Source organism: Hemiscyllium ocellatum, chromosome 1, assembly GCF_020745735.1.
Source record: "Hemiscyllium ocellatum isolate sHemOce1 chromosome 1, sHemOce1.pat.X.cur, whole genome shotgun sequence".
NCBI classification, from domain to species: Eukaryota; Metazoa; Chordata; class Chondrichthyes; order Orectolobiformes; family Hemiscylliidae; genus Hemiscyllium; species Hemiscyllium ocellatum.
The window spans coordinates 147,209,962-147,234,171 of NC_083401.1; the positions used below are offsets into that span (position 1 = coordinate 147,209,962).

A 24,210-nucleotide genomic window follows, 5' to 3' on the forward strand; every position below is an offset into this window, starting at 1 on the left:
TGACAGGTGAAATTTTGAGATGAGCTAAGAGGAAAAAGGAAATAAACATAAGGTCTAGGCGACTGCAAACAGACAAAGTTTTGAAAGAATATCTGGAAAGTAGAACCAAACTGAAACGAGGAATTAAAAGGGCTGGAAGGGGTCATGAAATATCTTTAGCAAAGGGTTAAGGAAAATCCCAAAGCCTTTTATTTGTATATAAGGAGCAAGAGGATAACTTGAGAAAGGGTTGGCCCACTAAAGGACAAAGGAGGAAAGTTATGTGCGGAGTCAGAGAAAATGGGTGAGATTCTTAATGAGTACTTTGCATCAGTCTTCACCAAGGAGAGGAACATGATAGATGTTGAGGTTAGGGATAGATGTTTGATTATTCTAGGTCAAGTCGGCATAAGGAGGGAGGAAGTGTTGGGTATTTTAAAAGACATTAAGGTGGACAAGTCCCTGGGTCCGGATGGGATCCATCCCAGATTACTGAGGGAAGCGAGAGAGGAAATAGCTGGGGACTTAACAGATACCTTTACAGCATCCTTGAACACAGGTGAGGCCACAGAGGACTGGACAATTGCTAATGTTGCCCCCTTGTTTAAAAAGGGTAGCAGTGATAATCCAGGTAATTATAGACCAGTGAGCCTGATGTCAGTGGTAGGGAAGTTGCTGGAGAAGATACTGAGAGATAGGATCTATTTATTTTTGGAAGAAAATGGGCTTATTAATGATAGGCAGTTGTGGTTTTGTGCAGGGAAGGTCATGTCTTACCAACATAATAGAATTCTTTGAGGAAGTGACAAAGTTGTTTGATTGTGCAAAGGCTGTAGATGTTATATACATGGACTTCATTAAGGTGTTTGAGAAGGTTCCCATGGTGGGCTGATGGTGAAAGAGAAGTCACATAGGGTCCAGGCTAGTTTCTAGCTAGTTTCTCAAAATGGAGACCTGTGACCCATGGTATTCCACAGAGATCTATGCTGGACCACTGTTTTTTGTGATGTACATAAATGATCTGAAAGCAGGTATAGGTGGTCTGATCAGCAAGTTTGCAGATGACACTAAGATTGGTAGAGTAGCAGATAGTGAAGGTGACTATCAGAGAATGCACCAGAGTATAGATAGATTGATTGGAGAGTTGGGTGGAGAAATTACAGATGGATATCAATCCGGGCAAATGCGAGGTAATGCATTTGGAAGATCCAACTCAAGAGCAAACTATACGGTAAATAGCCCGGGTGTTAAGACGGTTCACCCGTCCCCGTGTTCGTTTTCGGAGGAATGAGACACCGGGTCAGATTCTAAGAAACAGACTGTTTTATTCGAGAGAGAATCGGTTACAGCTAGACATTTGTCCAGCTGGAGAAGGCGTTCTGACCCCTTTGTTCTAAGTTGTTTATTCTTATACCCCCCTTATCCCTGCACCGTTCCCTTATTTGGTAATGAACGGTTTTTACAGTTTGTCATTGGCCCCAGTCTCTTATCAGTGTTTGACCATGCCGTATTTGGCTATCAGCTAGCTCAACTTGTTATGTGCCAGATGGCCCCCTTTGTTCTGTTTTCCCAAGTTTTACTGCTCCTTCAGTACTTTTCCACTGGTTCAGTTATCTCCCTCAGACCTCGTGTCTGTTTCCCCCTCTGGGGCCTCCTGAGCACCTCAGCCTGAGAGCTATTTCTATCTAACATTTTAGTGTTACATCCATCTTACATTTGCCCGAGTGTTAATCCTACCTAACACGGGGAAAATTGATGGACAGAGAGATCTACGTGTTCAGGTCCATTGTACTCTGAAGGTGGCAATGCAGGTCGATAGAGTGGTCAAGAAGGCATACGGTATGTTTTTCTTCATCGGACATAGTATCAAGTGCAAGAGTTGGCAGTTCAGGTTACAGTTATATCAGACTCGGTTTGGCCACATTTGGAATACTGTGTATAGTTCTGGTCACCACATTACCAAAAATATGTGAATGCTTTGGAGAGGATGCAGAAGAAGTTCAACAGGATGTTGCCTGGTATGGATAGCTATGAAGAGAGGTTGAGTAGATTAGGATTATTTTCATTAGAATGTTGGAAGTTGAGGGGGAACCTGACTGGCGTCTACAAAATCATGATAACTGTAGACCGGGTGGATAGCAAGAAGCTTTTTCCCAGAGTGGGGGATCAATTACTAGGGGTCACTAGTTTAAGATGAGAGGGAAAAAGTTTAAGGGAGATATGTGTGGCAAGTACTTTACACAGATAGTGGTGGGTGCCTGTGGGCTTTTCCAGCGGAGGTGGTAGAAGTGGGCATGATAGTGTCATTTAAGATGTATCTAGACAGAAACATGAATAGATAGGGATCAGAGGGATAAAGATCCTTGGAAAATAGGTGACAGTTTTAGATAGAGGATCTGGATCGACACAGGCTTGGAGGGCCGAAGGGCCTGTTCCTGTGCTGTAATTTTCTTTGTTCTTCGAATTGCTGCAAGAAGGAATAAAAATGAGCCCAAACATGACTCAGCAATTTGAGAAACTGACTATACTCATAGTTATGAAATGAGTCAAGTATTTTAATTCATACAGACTCATGCCTGAATTCAAATCCAGACAATTACTGGTTAGTAGGTATGAAATCACATTTTCTATGGTCTAAAGATAATTTCTCAGTCAGGAGAGTAAATTGCAGCAGAGAATATTTTTTATATTTACACTTCCAGTCAAGCAATGGTCTTGACTAAGGTAACTTGGAGAATAAGATCCCTCTCTAGCCTGTTTCTGATGTTTGATGTTACTAATTTTCTTTCACATTTCTCTGCCATTTCTCTCCACTTAGCTCTGCTTTTTGCTTCTCACTCTGTCCTCTTCTACTTCTGTTTTCCCTCTTCCTTCTTTCAGGAGGGCAGTGGCAGGCAGGATAAATTAAATGTGTATTTTGCAGATGATATAAAGCTGTGGGGGAGGGTGAAAGGTGAGAAGGATGCAATGATGCTTCAATGTGATTTGGACGAGTTTAGTAAGTGGGCAAAAGCTTGGCAGATGAAGTATAATGTAGATTTGCATTTTGGTAGCATCAACAAGAAGGCAGATTATTATCTGAATGGTGATGGCTCGGAAAAGATGGAGGTGAAACCAGTGACAACCAATGAAAACAGTCACTGGAAGTAGCATGTAGGTACAGTAGATGGTGAAAAAGCAAATGGTATGTTGGCCTTCATAGTGAGAGGATTCGAGTACAGGAGCAGGGATATCCCATTGCGATTATACAGGGCCTCTGTGAAACCACACCTGAAGTTTTTTTTTGTGCAGTTTTGGTCTCCTTTATCTGAGGAAGGAAGTTCTGATATTGGAGGGACCGCAAAAGGTTTACCAGACTGACTCCTGGGATGGTATGGAAAGAGATTGGAGTAGTTAGGAGGTAGAAGAATGAAGGGGAATCTCATAGAAGCCTACAAATGTCTAATATGTTTAAGTAGGGTAAAAGCAGTAAGGATGTTAACAGGAAGTCCAATACCAAGGATCAAAGTCTAAGGATATGAGGTAGTTCTTTTAGAATTGAGATAAAGAGAAACGTCTTCAGTCATAGAGTGGTGAGTCTGTGGAATTCTCTGATACTGAAAGTAGTTGAGACCAAAACATTGGGTGTTTTCAGGAAGGACATTAGATTTGAAAAATGTCCACATTACAGAGGAGGAAGTGCTGGATGTCTCGAAACAGGTAAAAGTGGATAACTCCCCAGGATCTGATCAGATGTACCCTAGAACTCTGTGGGAAGCCAGAGAAGTGATTGCTGGGTCTCTTGCATATTTATGTCATCGATAGTCACAGGTGAGGTGCCAGAAACTGGAGGTGCCACATGGTGCTAACATGGTGCCACTGTTTAAAAAGGGTGGTAAGGACAAACCAGTGAACGATAGACCAGTGAGCCTGACCTCAGTGGTGGGCAAGTTGTTGGAGGGAATCCTGAGGGACAGGATGTCCATGTATTTGGAAAGGCAAGGACTGATTAGGGATAGTAAACATGACTTTGTGGGTGGGAAATCATGTCTCTCAAACTTGATTGAGTTTTTTGAGGAAGTAACAAAGAGGATTGATGAGGGCAGAGTGATAGTTGTGATCTATATGGACTTCAGTAAGGCGTTCGACAAGGTTCCCCATGGGAAACTGGTTAGCGAGGTTAGATCACATGGAATACAGAAAGAACTAGTCATTTGGATACGGAACTGGCTCAAAGGCAGAAGACACAGGATGGTGGTGGAGGATTGTTTTTCAGACTGGAGGCCTGTGACCAGTGGAGTGCCACAGGATCGGTATTGGGTCCTTTACTTTTTGTCATTTACGTAAATGATTTGGGGCGGCACGGTGGCACAGTGGTTAGCACTGCTGCCTCACAGTGCCTGAGACCCGGGTTCAATTCCTGACTCAGGCGACTGACTGTGTGGAGTTTGCACGTTCTCCCCGTGTCTGCATGGGTTTCCTCCGGGTGCTCCGGTTTCCTCCCACAGTCCAAAGATGTGCGGGTCAGGTGAATTGGCCATGCTAAATTGCCCGTAGTGTTAGGTAAGGGGTAAATGTAGAGGTATGGGTGGGTTGCGCTTCGGCGGGTCGGTGTGGACTTGTTGGGCCGAAGGGCCTGTTTCCACACTGTAAGTAATCTAAAAAATAAGAGGTACAGTTAGTAAGTTTGCAGATGACACTAAAATTGGAGGTGTAGTGGACAGCGAAGAGGGTTACCTCAGATTACAACATGATCTTGATCAGATGGGTCAATGGGCTGAGAAGTGGCAGATGCAGTTTAATTCAGATAAATGCGAGGTGCTGCGTTTTGGAAAAGCAAATCTTAGCAGGACTTGTACGCTTAATGGTAAGGTCCTAGGGAGTGTTGCTGAACAAAGAGACCTTGGAATGCAGGTTCATTGCTCCTTGAAAGCAGAGTCACAGGTAGATAAGATAGTAAAGAAAGCATTTGGTATGCTTTCCTCTATTGGTCAGAGTATTGAGTACAGGAGTTGGGAGGTCATGTTGCAGCTGTGCAAGACATTGGAGAGGCCACTGTTGGAATATTATGTGCAATTCTGGTTTCCTTCCTATCAGAACGATGTTGTGAAACTTGAAAGGGTTCAGAAAAGATTTACAAGGATGTTGCCAGGATTGGAGGATTTGAGCTAGAAGCAGAGGCTGAACAGGCTGGGGCTGTTTTCCCTGGAGCGTCAGAGGCTGAGGGGTGACCTTATAGAGGTTTACAAAATTATGAGGGGCGTGGATAGGGTAAATAGGCAAAGTCTTTTCCCTGGGGTGGGGGAGTTCAGAACTAGAGGACATAGGTTTAGGGTGAGAGGGGAAAGATATTAAAGAGATCTACGGGGCAACTTTTTCACGTGGAGGGTGGTATGTGTATGAAATAAGTTGCCAGTGGAAATGTTGGAGGCTGGCACAATGCAAAATTTAAGAGGCATTTGGATGGGTATATGAATAGGAAGGGTGTGGAGGGATATGGGTTGGGTGCTGGCAGGTGAGACTAGATTGGGTTGGGATATCTGGTTAGCATGGACGGGTTGGACCGAAGGGTCTGTTTCCTATGACTCTATGACTCTATACAGTTCTTAAAGGCCAAAGAGATCAAAAGAGAAAGCAGAAACAAAGTACTTTGAGTTGGATAATCAGCCATAATCACAATGATTAGCAGAGCAGGCTTGAAGGACTGAATGGCTTACTCCTATCCCTATTTTCCATGTTTCTATGGAACAAAATTTTTAAAAAACATTTTCATCAATCCTTACTTCACCATTTTGATTTAGTTGGTGCAACTTGTTACAATCCTGTTAGGGACTGATTACATTTAAATGGAAATCCAACGACCTAAATTCTCTAATTTAACCAGGCCAAAAGTTTTCACATTCGAAAAAAAAAGAACTTTAATGTATATAGAACAAATTAAATAAAGCAAATACAGTTAATTTACCACTATTGCTTATATGACAGATATGCTTGTCCCTTAAGTTTACTTCTTGATTCTCCCAAGAATTAGAGTTATAGAGATGTACGGCACAGAAACAGACCCTCCGGTCCAACCCGTCCATGCCGACCAGATCCCCTAACCCATTCTAGTCCCACCTGCCAGCACCCAATCCATATCCTTCCAAACCTTCCTATTCATATATCCATCCAAATGCCTTTTAAATGTTGCAATTGTACCAGCCTCCACCATTTCCTCTGGCAGCTCATTCCTTACACATACCACCCTTTGTGTGAAAAAGTTGCCTCTTAGGTCCTTTTTATATCTTTCCCCTCTCCCCCTAAAACTATACCCTTTGGTTCTGGACTCCCTGACCCCAGGGAAAAGACTTTGTCTATTTATCCTATCCATGCTCCTCATGATTGTATACACCTCCATAGATCACCTCTCAGTTTCCGACGCTCCAGGGAAAACAGACCCAGCCTATTCAACCTCTCCCTTTGGCTCAAATCTTCCAACCCTGGCAACATACTTTTAAATCTATTTTGAACCCTTTCAAGTTTCGCAACATTCTTCCGATAGGAAGAAGACCAGAATTGCATGCAATATTCCAACAGTGGCTTAACCAATGCCCTGTACAGCCGTAACATGACCTCCCAACTCCTGTACTCAATACTCTGATCAATAAAGGAAAGCATACCAAAAGCCTTCTTCACTATCCTTTCTACCTGCGACTCTACTTTCAAGAGCTATGAATCTACACTCCAAGATCTCTTTGTTCAGCAACACTTCCTAGGATCTGACCATTAAGTGTATAAGTCCTGCTAAGATTTGCTTTCCCAAATGCAGCACCTCGCATTAATTTAAATTATACTGCATCTGCCACTTCTCAGCCCATTGGCCCACGTGATCAAGATCCTCTTGTAATCTGAGGTAACCCTCTTCGCTGTCCACTACACCTCCAATTTTAGTGTCATCTGCAAACTTACTAACTATATCTCTTAAGCTCACATCCAAATCATTTATATAAATTATCTTAAATGTTCTGATATCTTAAAGATATTTTCTTCTATGGAAAATAACCATAGGATAGCCATAATACTTTGGAGACTATTTTCAGCTTTCCCTGTTTCCAGCTATTCTCAGAGGCAAAACTTTCATTTATCATCTCTTGATTGCAGATACATCAGTCCTTGTTTTGGTTGCTTTTCAATCCTTCCAGGGTGTAATATTAGTTCCTTTCTGTGCTGCTAGACTCAGTAAGGACCACTGTGCAGTCTATCACTAATCGTAAGTGTTATGAAGATATGGGTGTACTATTCCTTGTAAGAGAATAAAAGCAAGCAGTGATAGTAACAACTGTTCTCAATAAGACATAATGTAGCATGTGCTCCAGCTAGTGGGGTAGCTAGTTGCCTGAAAATGACAAAACAGATTTGATTTAGGCCAATCAGTTTAAATTATGCCCACAAAATAAAACAAATTCCAATCAAGTTGGAATTGAGTATATTGACAATCTTAAAAACCAATGACACAATCCGATACTTTGGGGTATAAAATCGGGGAAAATTGAACAGTTGGGAGGAGAACTGTCACCAGACCCACAGCTGTAGACTGCTAGTCAGAACTCTGAGAGGTACCCATCTAGAGAAGGAGTTTGCACAGAGAAAAACCATAACACTGAACTGAAGAGCCAATCTACTGATGAAGGAAAAGAACAGATTCGACAGTTAGCTGGTTTTAAAATTTGGACTTTTCTGTCAATCTTAATTTGGAGTTTTGTTAAACTAGTATTATAGAAGGGAAGATAAAAGATATATTAGAGGAAGGAATTGTAAATAGTTGTTAGTTAATTATTCTCTGTTATACTTTGAGAAATGAAGTTGTTAACTTTTACTTTAACTAGTTCTCGGCCACTCTAATCTTTACAGATTAATGCAAGGTATAAATCTTTTCTGTGTGGCTAGTTTTAAATTAAGCAGGAAGGTTTACCCCATGTCATAACATAAGCAAGACAACTTCATTCTTTAACAACATTCAAACTGCGATAAACCTCACCCACATTCCGCTCATTGATGAAGTTAGTTTTTTTAAAAAACTCTGCTTACAGTGCAGGTCATTCCAGCTATCATTTACTTTGACTTTCTTCTGTTGCTGAACTGCAAATTAAATGTATTGGTTTTAGGTTACAACTACTCAGCTTGGATATCACTTTCCAGAGATTTTGGTTTCCAAATGTCAGGTTCCGGTTTTGCTATCTCAGAGGCCAGAAAGATTGGTTTCCTGTCAATTCTGATGTTTTTGTTTCCATTTCAGTTTCTGTCTTCATTTGTGTCATGGATTGTTTAAGTTTCTCCACCGCATGTTTTTTTGGGACAGCCTCTATTATTCTGACCTTTTAAATCCAACATCCTCCCATTCAGTTATGCTGCATTTGCACATGTTAAAACTTTATCTCTTTAAACTACAAAATTTTGTTCTGAAGCTAAATGGCATATTCAAAAATAGAGAAACCATGAACTAGAAATTTGCAACAAGCTTGCTGAGAGATACTTAAAAATCATTCAGTGGATGAGGATGTCACTGGCCCATCTCTAATTGCCCAGTGAACAATTAAGAGTCAACCACATTGCAATGGATCTGGAGTCACATGCAGGCCAGACCAGATAAGGATGGCAGTTTCCTTCCCTAAAGGACATTAATGAACCAGATGGGCTTTACTCACAAGTGACAATGGATTCATGGTCATCTTTTGGCTCTTAATTCCACATACTTATTGATTTTAAATTTCACCATCTGTCATGGCAGGGCTTAAACCCAGATGTTCAGAACGTTACCTGGTCATTAACAATCATACAAAAATACCATCAGGCAGTCACCTCCTTGATTTGCTGTGATGGCAAATAGTAAAGTAATAAGAAACTAAGCAAGGTTTTCCAGAGACAGAAGAGTCAAGACAAAGGGTTTCAGACTGAAACGTTGACTTTCTTGCCTCTTGGATGCTATCTGACCTGTGCCTTTCCACCTTCAATCTATTGACCCTGACTTTCAGCATCTGCAGTCCTTACTGTCTCCAAGATTTTGAAAAAATTGAGTTTAGAATGGATATCAGCAGAAATGGGTCAGTATGTAAGTTGTTTTGGATTTTTTTTGCTAAAGTTCTTATCTCTGCTGTAATTTTAGCAGAGCTACCAGAGAATCAGCATTAATGGCCATTGATGGCATTATCCGCCAACTTACAATGGAAGGTTAGGGAACCTCTCATGGAAATTCTCCTTTTGGACCTCAGCCACTAGATCCAACAGAGGATCATAGGGTTATACAGTACGGACACAGATCACTTTGGTCCAACTCATCCATGCTGACCAGATGTCCTAAATTAATCTAGTCCTATTTGCCAGCATTTGACCCATATCCCTTTAAACCCTTCCTATTAATATATACCCATCCAGATGCCTTTTAAATGTTGCAATTGTACTGGCCTCCACCACTTCCTCTGGCAGCTCATTCCATGCAAGCAACACTCTGTGTGAAAATGTTGCCACTTAGGACCCTTTTTTAAATCTTTCCCCTCTCACCTTAAACCTATGCCCTCTAGTTTTGGACTCCCTGTCATGGGGAAAAGACTTTGTCTATTTACCTTAACATATCCTTCATGATTTTATAAACCTCCATAAGGTCACCCCTCAGTCTCCGATGCTCCAGGGAAAGCAACCCCAGCCTATTCAGCCCCTCCCTCTAGCTCAAACCCACCAATCCTAGTAACATTCTTGTAAATCTTTTCTGAACCCTTTCACAACAGCCTTCCTCTAGCAGAGAGACCAGAATTGCCTGCAGTATTCAAAAAGTGGCCTAACCAAAATCGTGTATGGCCGCAACATGACTTCCCAACTCCTTTACTCAATGCACTGACCAATAAAAGAAAGCATACCAAATGTTTTCTTCACCACCCTATCTACCTGTAACTCTATTTTCAAGGCAGTATGTACTTGCAATGCAAGGTCTCTTTGTTCAGCAACATTCCCAGGACCTTACCATTAAGTGTATAAGTCCAGCCTTGGTTTGCCCTAGCATAACGTCTTGCCAGATGGGAGATCCCTCAACTGATGCAGTATTACCACAGTACTGTACGGTTTGGCAGCTGAGGTTGTATCCTTCTGGCTTTGGTTTGGGATCTGTACTATCAGTTGAGCTGGACAGATAACCAAGTTTTTAGATTTTGAAAAGCCATGCACTAATATCACACACAATCCAGTAACGTTGCCCATCAGAATAGTCTAGAGAAGGATAAAAGTCTCCCGATAGCTACGGCTAAAGATTTGCTTCTGTTTCATTTGAGATAAGTTTGATCAGCTGGATTTTCCAGTATCAGGATGCATTCCTGACTGACATAAAATATTCTTCTGTCGCTTCCTTCCCAATCACCTAAAAGACACAAAAAATGTTGCTTGCAATATTTTAAGTTACAAATGCCACTTCCACCATCCAATATTAATGAATATCTCCTTGATCCTGAATGTGCCTAAATTCCTGTACGCTCTGAAAGTGGTGAAGTACTATTAGATTGCATTAATTTATTACATCTGTTGAGGTTTCAATGGAAGTGCTCTTATTGGCAACTCAGAATGAGGCCCAGAACTCATTGTCCTCCTAGGTTACAGAAACTCAATTCAAACATGACTGAAACTTCTGACCTCTGATGTATATGGAATCTGATGAGTCCCTTGAGACCTATGCTGCCCCTGACCACTTTTTCCTGCACATCCAGGCTATCTCTCTGTACTGTATCTTAGTCTTTTTCCTTTTCCCTTTTTCTGTTTCTGATTCTGACTCTCTTCTCTCTTTTGTTTCAGTGTACCATCCTTCCTCATCCTTTGATGGTCTCTATCATTCCTTAGCTTCATTTTTTAAGGTTTGGATCTGCTTAACAGACCATGTAATGGAGAATGCAGCTGACTAGTTCAGGCACCACAAACACAACTTCAGGAGACCAATGGACTGTTTGATGATGGTTCTGTGAGTAATGGTTTTGATTGTGGCTCTATCTTGAGTAACACAAGGCAATAAGGAACTATCTCTTCAAAGGATATCCCTTGTCTCCTGGAGTTGTACCATGAAGTTTTGGAGGTGAAGTTAAGAAATGTAACTTTTTTTGACTGCTAGATAATGAAGATATTATGTAGCTGCCAGGACAGCGATACATTTCTCAGGGCTCTTAAATAAATAAATCCTTGTCCCTCACCATTCCAGTTACATAAATAAATAAATTTATCTTGCAACTGCTTTATACTTACAAATATGGATCTGCTCTTTTCAACAATTCCAGTTATTCAAAAATAAAGCTGTGCCTTTAATATTTCCTGGTTTTAGAAATGAATAACTGTTTGCCCTGACACCACATTATATATAAGCCACAGGTAGTATGGACGAACATCACCAATGAGAAAAGCTCCCTACATTACTCTACATATAAATATTAAAAATATTAACTTTGCTTTGTTCTGTGACTTACCTATGATCCAGGCCTGATGGTAACTGTAATGTCAAAGATTTTACTGCAGCTAATGTAGAAGCAATGAAGTTTAGAAAATAGAAACTGTGAGGGAAGTCTTAAACTAAAATAAAAAATATGGAGAAATCAGGGGGTGTTCAAGCCAGCAGCATGGCACATCACAATGACAGTCATTAAGAGAAACTTTCACACCGAATAAGACTTTAAATCAGAAGACTGTATCCTGGGAGATGGGACTGTTCGTTTCTCTATTTTTTCCAATTACAAATATAAAATGTCAATTTCAGTGAAAAGGTAAACTGAGCTCAACATTAAATCCCTACTAATTTGCAGCTGCTACTACTGGCCAGTTTTACCACAACCGCGGATTTTCACATGATTGAATCATTGGCCTAAGCTTCGCAGCAGTAAGGATCCTGAGACTTTCGGCATTCTTCACCATTACTTCATTGAAGCTGATGGTAAAAATTGCGAGTCTGCATTTCCTCAGAGTAATGTAGAAACTCCACTGTTGTCCTCCATGGGGCATACTCTTGAGGTCTTCCAGAATGTAATCCTGAAGTAGACGGTGAAAGGACAACAATCTCTTCCACTGTGTCATTAATTGCATCATAATAACCCTTGAAAATATTAAACACTGTTGACAGATGTTGTAATTGGACTTTAAACAGCCCATTAATTTGATAATTGCTGCTGAACACACTCACTGGCTTGGAGAAATTATTTTTAACTTCGGCGAATGTCAAAAAGAAGTGCAGCTTTTAAAAGTTTTTTTAATGAAATTTAGCACTATCTAGATCCAATGGTGACCACTCATTCTGAAAATAACTGAAGTATAAATTTAAAAGTGAAGGGATTCAATGATTTTAACTTGCAGATTGTTGTCTGTGAGAGCAATTCATTGACTGCTTTCACCGATTAAAGGGAAATCCTTTTGAAAGAGATGGTTAGATGTTTCTCATGGTTGCTGACAACAGCATTGCTACCACTGACAGCAAAATCCAAGCTATTATTAACACTGACATTGAGTATTCATAGTGCGCCTTGACTTCTTGGTCACTTTCCCTGATCAGTATTACATAGAGTTATGCAGAATGTACAGCACAGTTAACTGGTCTGTGCTGGTGTTCCTCCTACATAAGCCTCAACCACCTGAAGATGTGTAATCTTAGTGGTTGGTTTAATGTGCCTTCTGTGGGTTCTACGCTACTGAAGCAATATGGAGAGTTATATTTGCATATCCTTAGGTGTCAGGTTTCTGGCAAAGTTGGGCTGACTTTAGGCATCTTGTAAACACGATGGAAAGGATCCAGATTCCTTTTTCCATCAGATTCTGTTTTTACTGGCAGATAGATGTGGACAAGTAATCAATCATACAGGTGGAAAATGAGGTATTGGCAAGGGCCACTTAAGTTTAAAAGAAAGTATTTTTGCTGTTGCAAGGATTTTGGAGCCATGATTTTATGGAGGAGGTATAAATGCTTATGAAGCATTGATGAGGTCTGTATGGAAACAGATCCTTCGGTCCAATTTGTCCATGTCAACCATACATCCCAATCTGACCCAGTCCCACCTCTAAACTCTTCCTATTCATTTACCCATCTAGATGCCTTTTAAATGTTGTAATCATCTCCACCATTTCCTCTGGCAGCTTGTTCCATACATGCGCCACTCTCTACATGAAAAGGTTACCCCCCAGGTTCTTTTTTAAATCTTTCCTCTCTCACCTTAAACCTATACCCTCTATTTTTGGACACCCTCACCCTGGGGAAAAAGACCTTGGCTATTCACCTTATCCAGACCTTCATGATTTTATAAATCTGAATAAGGCCACATTCTCAGGATCCAACACACCTGGGGGACAAAAGCTATTCAGCCTCTCCCTACAACTCAAACTCTCCAGTCCCAGCAACATCTTTGTAAATCTTTTTTTCCACTGTCTCAAGTTTCACAACATCTTTCCTGTAGAAGGATGACTAGAATTCTATGCAGTATTCTGAAAGTAGCCTCACCAATGTCCTGTATCATCAGAACATGATGTCCCAACTCCTATACTCAGTGTTCCAACCAATGAAGGCAAGCATGCCAAATGCCGCCTTCAACACCCTATCTATCTGCAACTCCACTTTCAAGGAACTATGAATCTGCACATCTAGGTCTCTTTGTTCAGCAGCATTCCCCAGAGCCCTACCATTAACAGTATAAATCCTGCCCTTACCAAAATGCAATACCTCACATTTATCTAACTTAAAATCCATCTTCCACTCCTCAGCCCATTGACCTATCTGATCAAGGTCCTGTTATACTCTGAGATAATCTTCTTCATTATCCATGACACAACCTATTTTGGTGTCAACTGCAAAGTTGTGTATCATACCTCCCGCATTCATATCCAACTCATTTATGTAATGACAAAAAGCAGTGGACTCAGCACTGATCCCTGTGTTATAATGCTAGTCACAGGCCTCCGGTCTGAAAAGCAATCCTCTGCCACCACCCTCTGTCTCCTACCTTCAAGCCAATTTTGTATCCTATTATCCAGCTCGCCCGGATCACATGTGATCTAACCTTTCTAATCAGTCTACCATGTGTAACCTTGTTGAATGCTTTGCTAAAATCCGTATAGACAACATCTACCGCTCTACCTTTATCAATCTTCTCTGTCACTTCTTCAAAAAATTAAATCAAATTTGTGCATGGGAAATGGTGTCTCACTAAGTGATGTTGACAATCCCTAATCAGTCCTTATGTTTTCAATTCCCTGCAACAATTTACCCACCACTGATGTCAAGCTCACCAGTCTTTTCCCTGGCTTTTCCTTGCTACCTTTCTTAAATAATGGCACCACATTATCCACCTTCCCGTCTTCCAGCACCTCACCCTGATAGAACACATATCTTAGCAAGGGGCCCAGCTATCTCTTCTCTAAATTGTCACAAAGTTCTGGGAAAAACCCGCTTAAGTCCCAGGGATTTGTCAACCTCTGTCAGGGAAAGCTTATTTACTTTAAAGTAACCTAATTGATATAAAAGAGAACAAAACATGTAAATTTGTTTAATAATCCCTCCTCAAACTGTGTAAAATAACTTGGAATTGTCAATTATGGAATGACATGCAATTCACTGTGATAATGGAAAGCTATGAAGTAAGAACTGCAGCACTAATCTAGTAATGGTAGCTTTCAGGCTTATGTCAACAGAGATAGTGAAATAGCAAGAAATATTTTTAAATCTCAAGACTTTTTTTTTAATTTAAGGGCAGGAGTTTTAAGTGCCTTGTCAGTTCCTTCAGACAAGCTCTTTTGACAGTTACTTTTCGGCTTGACCGTTCCAATGAGTTTATATAATTTTTATGCACATTCCTTTCTACTTTGAACATCCTAAGTGCTGCCCCACTTCTCTCACAATGTCCCTTACCTTGCTTAAGCATAGCGTATCTCATCCACAGGTCAACAGATTGTTTAAAAATATCCTGGGAAATAGGTAAATGGGTACCTTACCTCTCCAAGAAACTCTTCAAGGTTCAGATCTACTGCTCTCAGACCTAATCTGCACACACCTCCCATTCCTGGTTAATGAAAATCTGATATGACTAAAAAACCACTGCCTCTGTGAAGTATCAGGGTGTTGTTTGTAAACAAGTTCCATTTCCCAATCTCCATCACACCCACAAAAATGATACATTAATCAGAGGTTCTCTTTTGTTACAAACATTTAGACCTTAATCTTTTTTCATCTTCATTTAGCTTCTCAGGTCTGTTCCAAGTGAATACCGGATGAATGGTTATGGAAGGATCAAAGGTCAAATGAGAGAGTGTGGGAATGTCAGAGCCATGAAGGTGTACAGTGTGGTTTGAGGGGACATCGGCCTTGCATTGGGTTATGGGCGCATGGGGATGGCTGAGGAGTGGTTGGTTTTTAGAGCAAGAGAGTCTCACAGCCTTTTGCACATCTAAGCTAAAGTCTCAGAGAACAGAGCAGGCTAAAAAGCCCTTCTTTCTACTTGCCTCTGTGGGCAGGTACCACTGAAATGCCTCTGCAGCCAATTGGCCCAATTCCACACTGGCTCCACGTCCCCCAATAAAGATACAGCAGGCGATGGAGATGAGACTGCCAAGTTGGAAAATTTCCCAATCTGAGCTTCCTATATTGCTGGCAAAATGTCTGTACCTTCTTTGAGGCTTGTTATTATGGAAGCTGAGGAGACAACATTGGCAGGCAGGGAAGGCAGCAGAATCCAAACCCGGAATTCCAGCGAGAGATATGTGCAGAACCAGGTTCCTTTATGCATCTCAAATATTTAGTGGTCAACATTTATGAGTAAGTGTGATGTTTCTGTCAGAATTATTTATTTCCAAGTGTGTTTCTTGCATGATATAAATGTGGCTAGACTTGGATCTGAGTCAGAAGTTGTTAGTGTCTAAAACCTGTTCAAGGAAATAAATGGAGCAGGTTCCAACTTGATTAATAACTTTTGAAATTGGCACTATTTCCATTGTTCTTTGTCTGAGCAAAGAGAAATTTGCTTTTTGTAGAAGTGATTGGAATTAAAATGATAGTTGAGTTATTTCTATGGCAAGATTTAATTATCCAGTTTCACTCATTACAAAACAGGCAGCAATTAGACATTATCTAATTCAGGACAGTGCTCTGCAACATCTAAACATAAGCTCCAAAAGCAAATATTTCATTACATTTGAAGTGGCTTCTCAGACAAAGGAAGAATGACCCATTCAATCATCTTTTTTTTTGCCTGGTGGGTGAAGATTTTCCAGAACCTTTTGATCTTATTCCAGCTTTCTAGCATCCGCAATACTTTTGCTTTTGAAATAACCTCACCAATTCCAGAGTACATGTTAATAAAATGATTTTCTCTGACATCTGAAAAAAGATTAATTCCAGTTTTTTTTTTCTCAGCATTTCAAATCTTTAGTGGGAAGGAAGATGTCATGAAGGAACTGGAGGAAGTCCAGGCAGAAAGGACAGCCCAAAAACACATTCAGTTGTTATCAGTGTTGGACTTACTGAAAAAGCAGTCTGTACGCTGGCAAGTCATCACAGTCATTGTCATTATGACCTGCTACCAGCTCTGTGGTCTGAATGCTGTAAGTATAGCATACATTATTGATACATTGTTATAGTGCTGAGTCCATACTGCACATGTGATTTCCGGTAAGTTGAATGAAAGAGAAGGACCATAATAGTTTGGTGGAACAGACATTGAGTCATATAAACCAAAGAGATTCCAGCCAATCATCATGTTGAATAGATTGTAATGTGACCACTGTAATAAGTCTCAAGAGAGGTGGATTGAGAAAGGGAATAAAAATCATATTGTTCATTATTATTCAGTGACACTAGATTAGATTCCCTACAGCATGGAAACAGGCCCTTCGGCCCAACAAGTCCACACGGGCCCTCCGCAGAGTAACCCATCCCAGACCCATTTCCCTCTGACTAATGCACCTAACACTATGGACAATTTAGCTTGGCAATTCACCTGACCTGCACATCTTTGCAATTGTGAGGAAACCAGAGCACAAGGAGGAAACCCATGCAGACACAGGGAGAATGTGCAAATTCCATGCAGTCACCCGAGGCTGGAATTGAACCTGGGATCCTGGTGCTGTGAGGCAGCAGTGCTAATCACCGAGCCACCGTGCTGCTCCACTGTGCCATTCCTCCACTATGTGGAGTAAAATCACCATTGTTCCACTGGGTGGAAATGAGGTGGTCAGTCACTTAAAATTCATTCAGAAGCACTTGTTACTTCCTGCTTCTGAGCCAGTTGATACCATCCAGAAAAAAATTTCATAGGTGGTCAGGGCACTTGTCTGGTTTGGGCAGTAGCCTCTTTTAATAGTCAAATCAAGATCCCATGTTAAAATGCTAATTGCTATTTTGGGTGGCATCTAAGTGGAATCCAGTTTTACTTCAGTCAGACCGAACCTAAAGCACTAAGCTTAAGTGATAAGCTAGGAATTGAAGATTAAGAGAGTGGTTTATGGAGCCAAGTAAAGAAGTCATTTGAAAGCTAGCAGTCAGGGAATTCTTTCAGGGAGCAGCTACATATTTTCAGCCTGCACCTGGAACACAAGTCCGAATTTATTCACGGGTCCAATGTGTGGAACGAGTAATTAGCCAACTCCATCTTCACCTCTGAACCAAACAATCAACTAGAGCTCCATCTGGGAGTGAATGCAGAAGAAAATCTGGATTGGAATATTGATTGAAATTCACACAGTTGACCGGAAAGAGGAAGGAAGTCAGAACATAAATGTATTCGTCATGCTTAATGCTTCTGTGCTCTGTGATAATCAAGTGTCACTGAAGGCAATAACAGATAAATCCCCAGTGCAGAGCGTTCTGTTCTTCCTTTAAAGGAAGAATGTGTGTGTGTGTGTGTTCTGCAGAGAGAAAGGAATAACTGGGAGATAAAATGTGTGTTAAAGGGGTGAATGTGTTTGGTTGCATGAAGGAAACAACCTTTTTATGAGCACATAGCAGACCATATTGATGCTTTGAGTGAATAATAGACAAATCCCATGTGGAGTTTAATTAATTAAAATCAGCTATGATTTTGCATTCATATCAGTCACTTCAGGAAAAGCAATGTTGAAAAGGGAAACAAACAAGAGGAAATGATTCATGTTAAATATAACACTGTGCCTCAGTTGGAATTGCAATATTGGGACATGGTGAAACTCTTCATCTTATTTTATTTAAACATTAGGTTTAAACTTCTGATATGATCTTCCATAACTTGCAAGGAAATGAGCTTACCTTTTTTCACAAAAGTTGATTTAAGGCTTCAAAAAGAGACTGGAGAACAATGACTCAAAAATAAAATGGTTGTAGGATAAACCTATTGCAGAAAAAGAATCAGCAAACATGGGTTGTATTCAAATAAAGTAGCCCATCTCTCAGGGCATTGGTGGTAACAGAATAGTCTCTAAAAAACTGATGATATTTCAGCAGCAGAAAGCTGGAGATTTTCGAAGTGTGAATAGGAACCTAATCCCCAGAATATTGACACAATTCCAGCTGCAGTTCTGTTTTAAATGATCAACCCTCCCCCACCCCAATATTTGTAAGATGGGCCTGGAATTTGTCAGTTGCTGACATTGATTTTTTTCCACTGATGAAAGAATCATATTGGTATGGCAGCTCTATTTGGGTTTACAGCAATCATTGATCCTCCATTTTATAGGACAACAATCTTCCACAATAGGTTGGCACCACACAAGCTGGGGTGTATTAAAAGCTCAGTAAATTTTATTTTAATTTAGGCTTGATAAGTTTCCTTTGATTTTTATTGTTGTGCCCCTTAGGAGCAGTTTACATTAATTTTGTGACTTGTTCATTTCAAAATAATAGAGGAGGAAGAACAATAATGCTGTCAGACCAATCAGAAATCTCTGATGTAGATCACCGTCAAATAGCACCTGTAACAATGAAATGCCACAAGCTGATGACAAGATAAAATTGATTAAATGTACACTACCCCACATCCACAAACCAACTGTCATTTCCTACAGCTCTTGGAGAGAGCGATGATACCATGGGCTTTAAGAGCTGAATTTTGTCCTGATTCTTTTTGAAGAGAGGTTTTCAAGATAGAGGTGTCTATTTTATTTCAATAACGTAAACAGTCTGTGGGGCTTTGGGGTCTTTCTTTTTAAGTTGGAACAATAGAATCAGCCTGAGCCGGTGCGGTATGCTCGCCCAGAATCAAAAGTTTTCGTTTTAGTTTTTCAGTCGCAGTACCTGCTAGTCTTGAAGCTGGGTTTGAAAGCTGCAGCACATCTCTTCCTGCTCCCTTCTATCTGTCCTTTCTTTATATATTCCTCCTGGACTGGAGAATTGCCTGTGAGACATTATTTTTTTTGTTGAACTTGCCTTTGCCAAGGGTGTATTTATAGGATACTATATTGGAACAGTTACTGTTTAGTAGTTCCGTGACCTATTATTATGTTAAATTTTCCAATAGAGTTAATTTTTCCAATTTCTTCCTTCTTTTGTTGTATTTTAACTACACTGTATGAATAAAATGTGTTTTGCTTCAAATCTGGAAATTTGGCCAATTGATTTACATCCAAAATGCAATGCCTGCCACTTGCCCATAAAATAAGAAAAGGTTTGTGTTTGGGCTATCTTCTTAATGTATTTTGAGTGGTTGGTCTGTTCTATAACAAGAGACAGTGCAGATCCAGACTAAGGATACCAGTCTCCTGACTACATCATAAGTCAATCCTAAACAGGTTAGTGGTGCGAAAAAAGAATCCCTTGCTTCTTCCAAACAATAAGTTGAACTTACTTAGGATGTGAAAAGCTAAAATATTGCTCACTCTGCTGGGTTCTGTTGTCCATAATGTCATACAATATAAAGGCTTTGGAGAAACTGTGACAAAAGGATTCAGAAGGATGATGCTTGACTCGAGAGAGTCAAGGAAACTGTCCAGACTGGAGTTCTATTCTCTAGAAATGACATGAAAACTGATAGAAGACTTCATGATACATAAATACCTGGAGTGTAATCATAGAAATTCGACAGTGTGGAAACAGGCCATTCGGCCCAACAAGTCCACACCGACCCTCCGAAGAACATTCCAATATGACCCATTCCCCTACATTTTCCCTGACTCATGAACTGATTGAGTTTTTATGAAAAAGTGACTGAGGTTTGCTGAAGGCAGAACAGTGGACGTGATCTGTATGTACTTCAGTAAGGCATTTTACAAAGTTCCCCATGGGAGACTGGTTAGCAATGTTAGATCTCATGGAATCTAATGGGGAGAACTAGCCATTTGTATACAGAACTAGTTCAAAGATAAAAGACAGAGGGTGATGGTGGTGGTGAAGGAAGGTTTTTTTGCATACTGGAGGCCTGTGACCAGTAGTATGCCACAAGGATTGATGCTGGGTCCACTACTTTTTGGCATTTATATAAATGATTTGGATGTGAGCATAAGAGGGATAGTTAGCAAGTTTGCAGATGACCCCAAAATTGGAGGTGTAGTGGGCAGCGAAGAAGGTTACCTCACTTTACAACGGGATCTTGATCAGATGGGCCAATGGGCTGAGGAGTGATAGATGGAGTTTAATTTCAATGAATGTGAGGTGTTGCATTTTGGGAAAGCAAATCAGAGCAAGACTTATCCACTTAATGGTAAGGACCTAGGGAGTGTTGCTGAACAAAGAGACCTTGGAGTGCAGGTTCATAGCTCCTTGAAAGTAGAGTTGCAGGTAAATAGGATAGTGAAGAAGGCATTTGGTATGCTTTCCTTTATTGGTCAGAGTATTGAGTATAGGAGTTGGAGGCCATGTTGCAGCTATACAGGACATTGGTTAGGCCACTTTTGGAAAATTGCATACAATTCTGATCTCCTTCCTATCGGAATGATGTTGAGAAACTTGAAAGGGTTCAGAAAAGATTTAGAAGGATGTTGCTAGGGTTGGAGGGTTTGAGCTATGGGATGAAGTTGAATAGGCTAGGGCTGTTTTCCCTGGAGCGTCGAAGGCTGAGGGATGACCTTATAGTGGTTTACAAAATCATGAGGGGCATGAATAGGTTAAGTAGACAAAGTCTTTCATTGGCATAGGGGAGTCCAGATGTAGAGGGCATAGGTTTAGGGTGAGAGGGGAAATGATATAAAAGGGGCAACTTTTTCACGCAGAAGGTGGTATGTGTATGGAATGAGCTGCCAGAGGAAGTGGTGGACACTGGCACAATTGCAATATTTAAGAGGCATCTGGATGGGTTGATGAATAGGAAGGGTTTAGAGGGATATGGTCCAAGATTAGGTTGGGATAACTGATCGGTATAGATTAGTAGGACGAAGGGTCGGTTTCTGTGCTGCACATCTCTATGACTCTATAATACACCTAACCTACACATCCCTGAATATGTGATTTAACGTGGCCAATTCACCTAACCTGTGCATTTTTGGACTGTGGGAGGAAGCCCGAGCACTAGGAGAAACCTCATGCAGATACGGCGAGAATGTGCAAACTCCACACAGTCACCCGAGGCTGGAATTGAATCCGGGTTCCCTGATGCTGTAAGGCAGCAGTGCGAACCACTGCTAACCAGTGTTAACCACTGAGCCACTGTGCCATCCCTTGGTTTGGTCAGAAATGAGAAAGCTGGGAAGCTATGATGTGGGTCAAGAAATCAGGATCACTACGCTGAGACAATTCTATTCCAATTGTCTCCATTGGTTCTAAATGGTAAATTCCGATCTTGTAATTCCCATACATTTGTATCTCTTTAATAGGCCAGATCACCTCACTTCAATGCTATTTCTAATTCTCCTCACCTTTCCTGAGAAACTATATGGAATAATTCCTCATCATGTATGTCAGAGTGTCTACAGCTAGCCATCTGTCATCCAACTATATCTTCACTGTAATGTCCCTACTTGCTCCATGGACACCTTCCTCCTTCAACCTTTGACCACACAAGTTGGCATAGGCAAACCACCAGCCTCACCATCACCATTGCCACTTCATCACTTCTTCAGGGACACCTACAACTTACAAGTTCTGCCCAAGTTGCTTTCCAAGCAGGAATACCCATTCATCCAGGCTGTGTGCTCCTTTTGGATTTTAGCTTGCCTTCATCATACTCACTCACTTTGAATTTAAGTGGAGCCTCTGTATCTCACATTGGTTTTTATTACAGAGGGAAAGATTGTCAGTTTGTTAAGGTGAGTCAGTCCAGTGCATTGGCCATGGTCAATCAAACACTAAGTCCTACTAGAGTCCTGGGGAAAGTCGGCAGTTATAGGCTTCATTGGATTGGGTGACAGAGGGGATGATGACAGTGAAAAGGGTGCAATTTGTGATAGAAGAGTGAGATCTCATAGAGCACAGGTAAGGGCACAAACCTCCAGGACTATCACACTGACCTCGACATGAGCAGAGTGTTGGGCCAACACGGTATGGCAATTCACAAAGTCACAGCCTGTTGGAGTAAATCGGAGACATTGGTAGTTACATAAAAGGGGTAGTGGGGGTGGAAAGACTTGATAGAAACAGAGGGATGGTAAAAGCTTATGGGACTCACGAGGCCAGTGAAGTTGCAATTGAATTCATCGTGCAACCACTGATTCCTGTTTTTCCATCCATGCACATTTAAATTGCCCTTCATGGCAGGTTTGGCATTGTCCAAGAATGCACATTAGGAATTGTGTCTGCAAGCAATCATGACCATGACATTGTACAAATCAAAGTGTCTCTTGTCATGACACCTCAAAAACTGTAATTAGACAAACTGTATTAAAAGTGTCGTGGCCAGGAAAATCGTCGTTTCGGGCAAAAGCCCCTGATCAGGAACAGAGGCAGGAAGTCTCCAGAGAGAGAAATGGTGGGGGGAGGGGGGGGGGGGGGAGGGGAGCTGGGGACTAGGGAGAAGGTAGCAAAGAGTTCAATAGGTGAATGAGGGAGGGGATGGAGGTGATAGGTCAGAGGGGAAGGTGGAGCACATAGATGGGAAGGGAGATTGGCAGGTAGGACAGGTCATGGGGATGGTGCTGAGCTGGAACGTTGGAACTGGGGTAAGGCGGGGGGGGGGGGGGGGGGGGGGGGGGGGGGTGCGGGAGAGGAAATGAGGAGACTGGTGAAGTCCACATTTACGCCCTGGGTTTGAAGTGTTCCGAGGCGGAAGATAAGGCGTTCTTCCTCCAGACGTTGAGTGTGAGGGAGTGACAGTGGAGGAAGCCTAGGACCTGCATATCCTCAGCAGAGTGGGGGGTGGAGTTGAAATATTGGGCCACAGGGCGGTGGGGTTGATTGGTGCAGGTGTCACGGAGATGTTCCCTGAAGCGCTCTAAGAGGAGGCATCCAGTCTCCCAAAGGAAAAGGACACTGCGTCGGGACCAGCGAATATGGTAAATGACATTGGTGGATGTGCAGGTGTAACTTTGATGGATGTGGAATACTCCTTTGGGGCCTTCGATGGAGGTGAGGGAGGATATGTGGGCGCAGGTTTTGCAATTCCTGCGGTGGCAGGGGTGGGTGCCAGGAAGGGAGGGTGGGTTGTTGGGGGGGTGTGGACCTGACCAGGTAGTTACGGAGGGAATGGTCTTTGCGGAAGACAGAAAGGGGTGGGGAGGGAAATATATGTCTGGTGGTGGGTCCGTTTGGAGGTGGCGGAAGTGTTGGCGGATGATACGGTTTATGTGAAGGTTAGTGGGGTGGAAGGTGAGGACCAGGGGGGTTCAGTCTGTGCTACAATTGGAGGTCCTCCCTGACCTATCACCTCCATCCCCACCCCCATTCATCTATTGTACTCTTTGCCACCTTCTCCCCAGCAACTCCCCCCCCCACCCCATTTATCTCTCCACCCTGGAGGCTTCCTGCCTCTATTCCTGATGAAGGGCTTTTACAACCCAGTTTGCTCCTCTCTCAACCATGTCTCAGTGGCAACTATGATATCATACCCCATGTTTTAATTTGTGCTCTCAACCCATGGGCCTTGTTCATCAGATTCCAGCATCTGCAGTCCTCGTAGAACATAGAACATAGAACAATACAGCACAGAACAGGCCCTTCGGCCCACGATGTTGTGCCGAACATCTATCCTAGATTAAGCACCCATCCATGTACCTATCCAATTGCCGCTTAAAGATTGCCAATGATTCTAACTCTACCACTCCCACGGGCAGCGCATTCCATGCCTCCACCACTCTCTGGGTAAAGAACCCACCCCTGACATCTCCCCTATACCTTCCACCCTTCACCTTAAATTTATGTCCCCTTGTAACACTCTGTTGTACCCG

The 24,210-nt window shown here is 41.7% G+C and overlaps 1 protein-coding gene across 1 annotated transcript in view; it reads left to right on the forward strand.

Annotated features, from left to right (window-relative positions):
• Positions 1–24,210, forward strand: part of slc2a9l2 (solute carrier family 2 member 9, like 2) — a 390,861-nt gene that overhangs the window by 219,154 nt on the left and 147,497 nt on the right. The window contains exon 7 of the mRNA XM_060829178.1: positions 16,346–16,533. Coding sequence (XP_060685161.1) covers positions 16,346–16,533 — 188 coding nt within the window. The remainder of the gene's footprint in view (positions 1–16,345; positions 16,534–24,210) is intronic.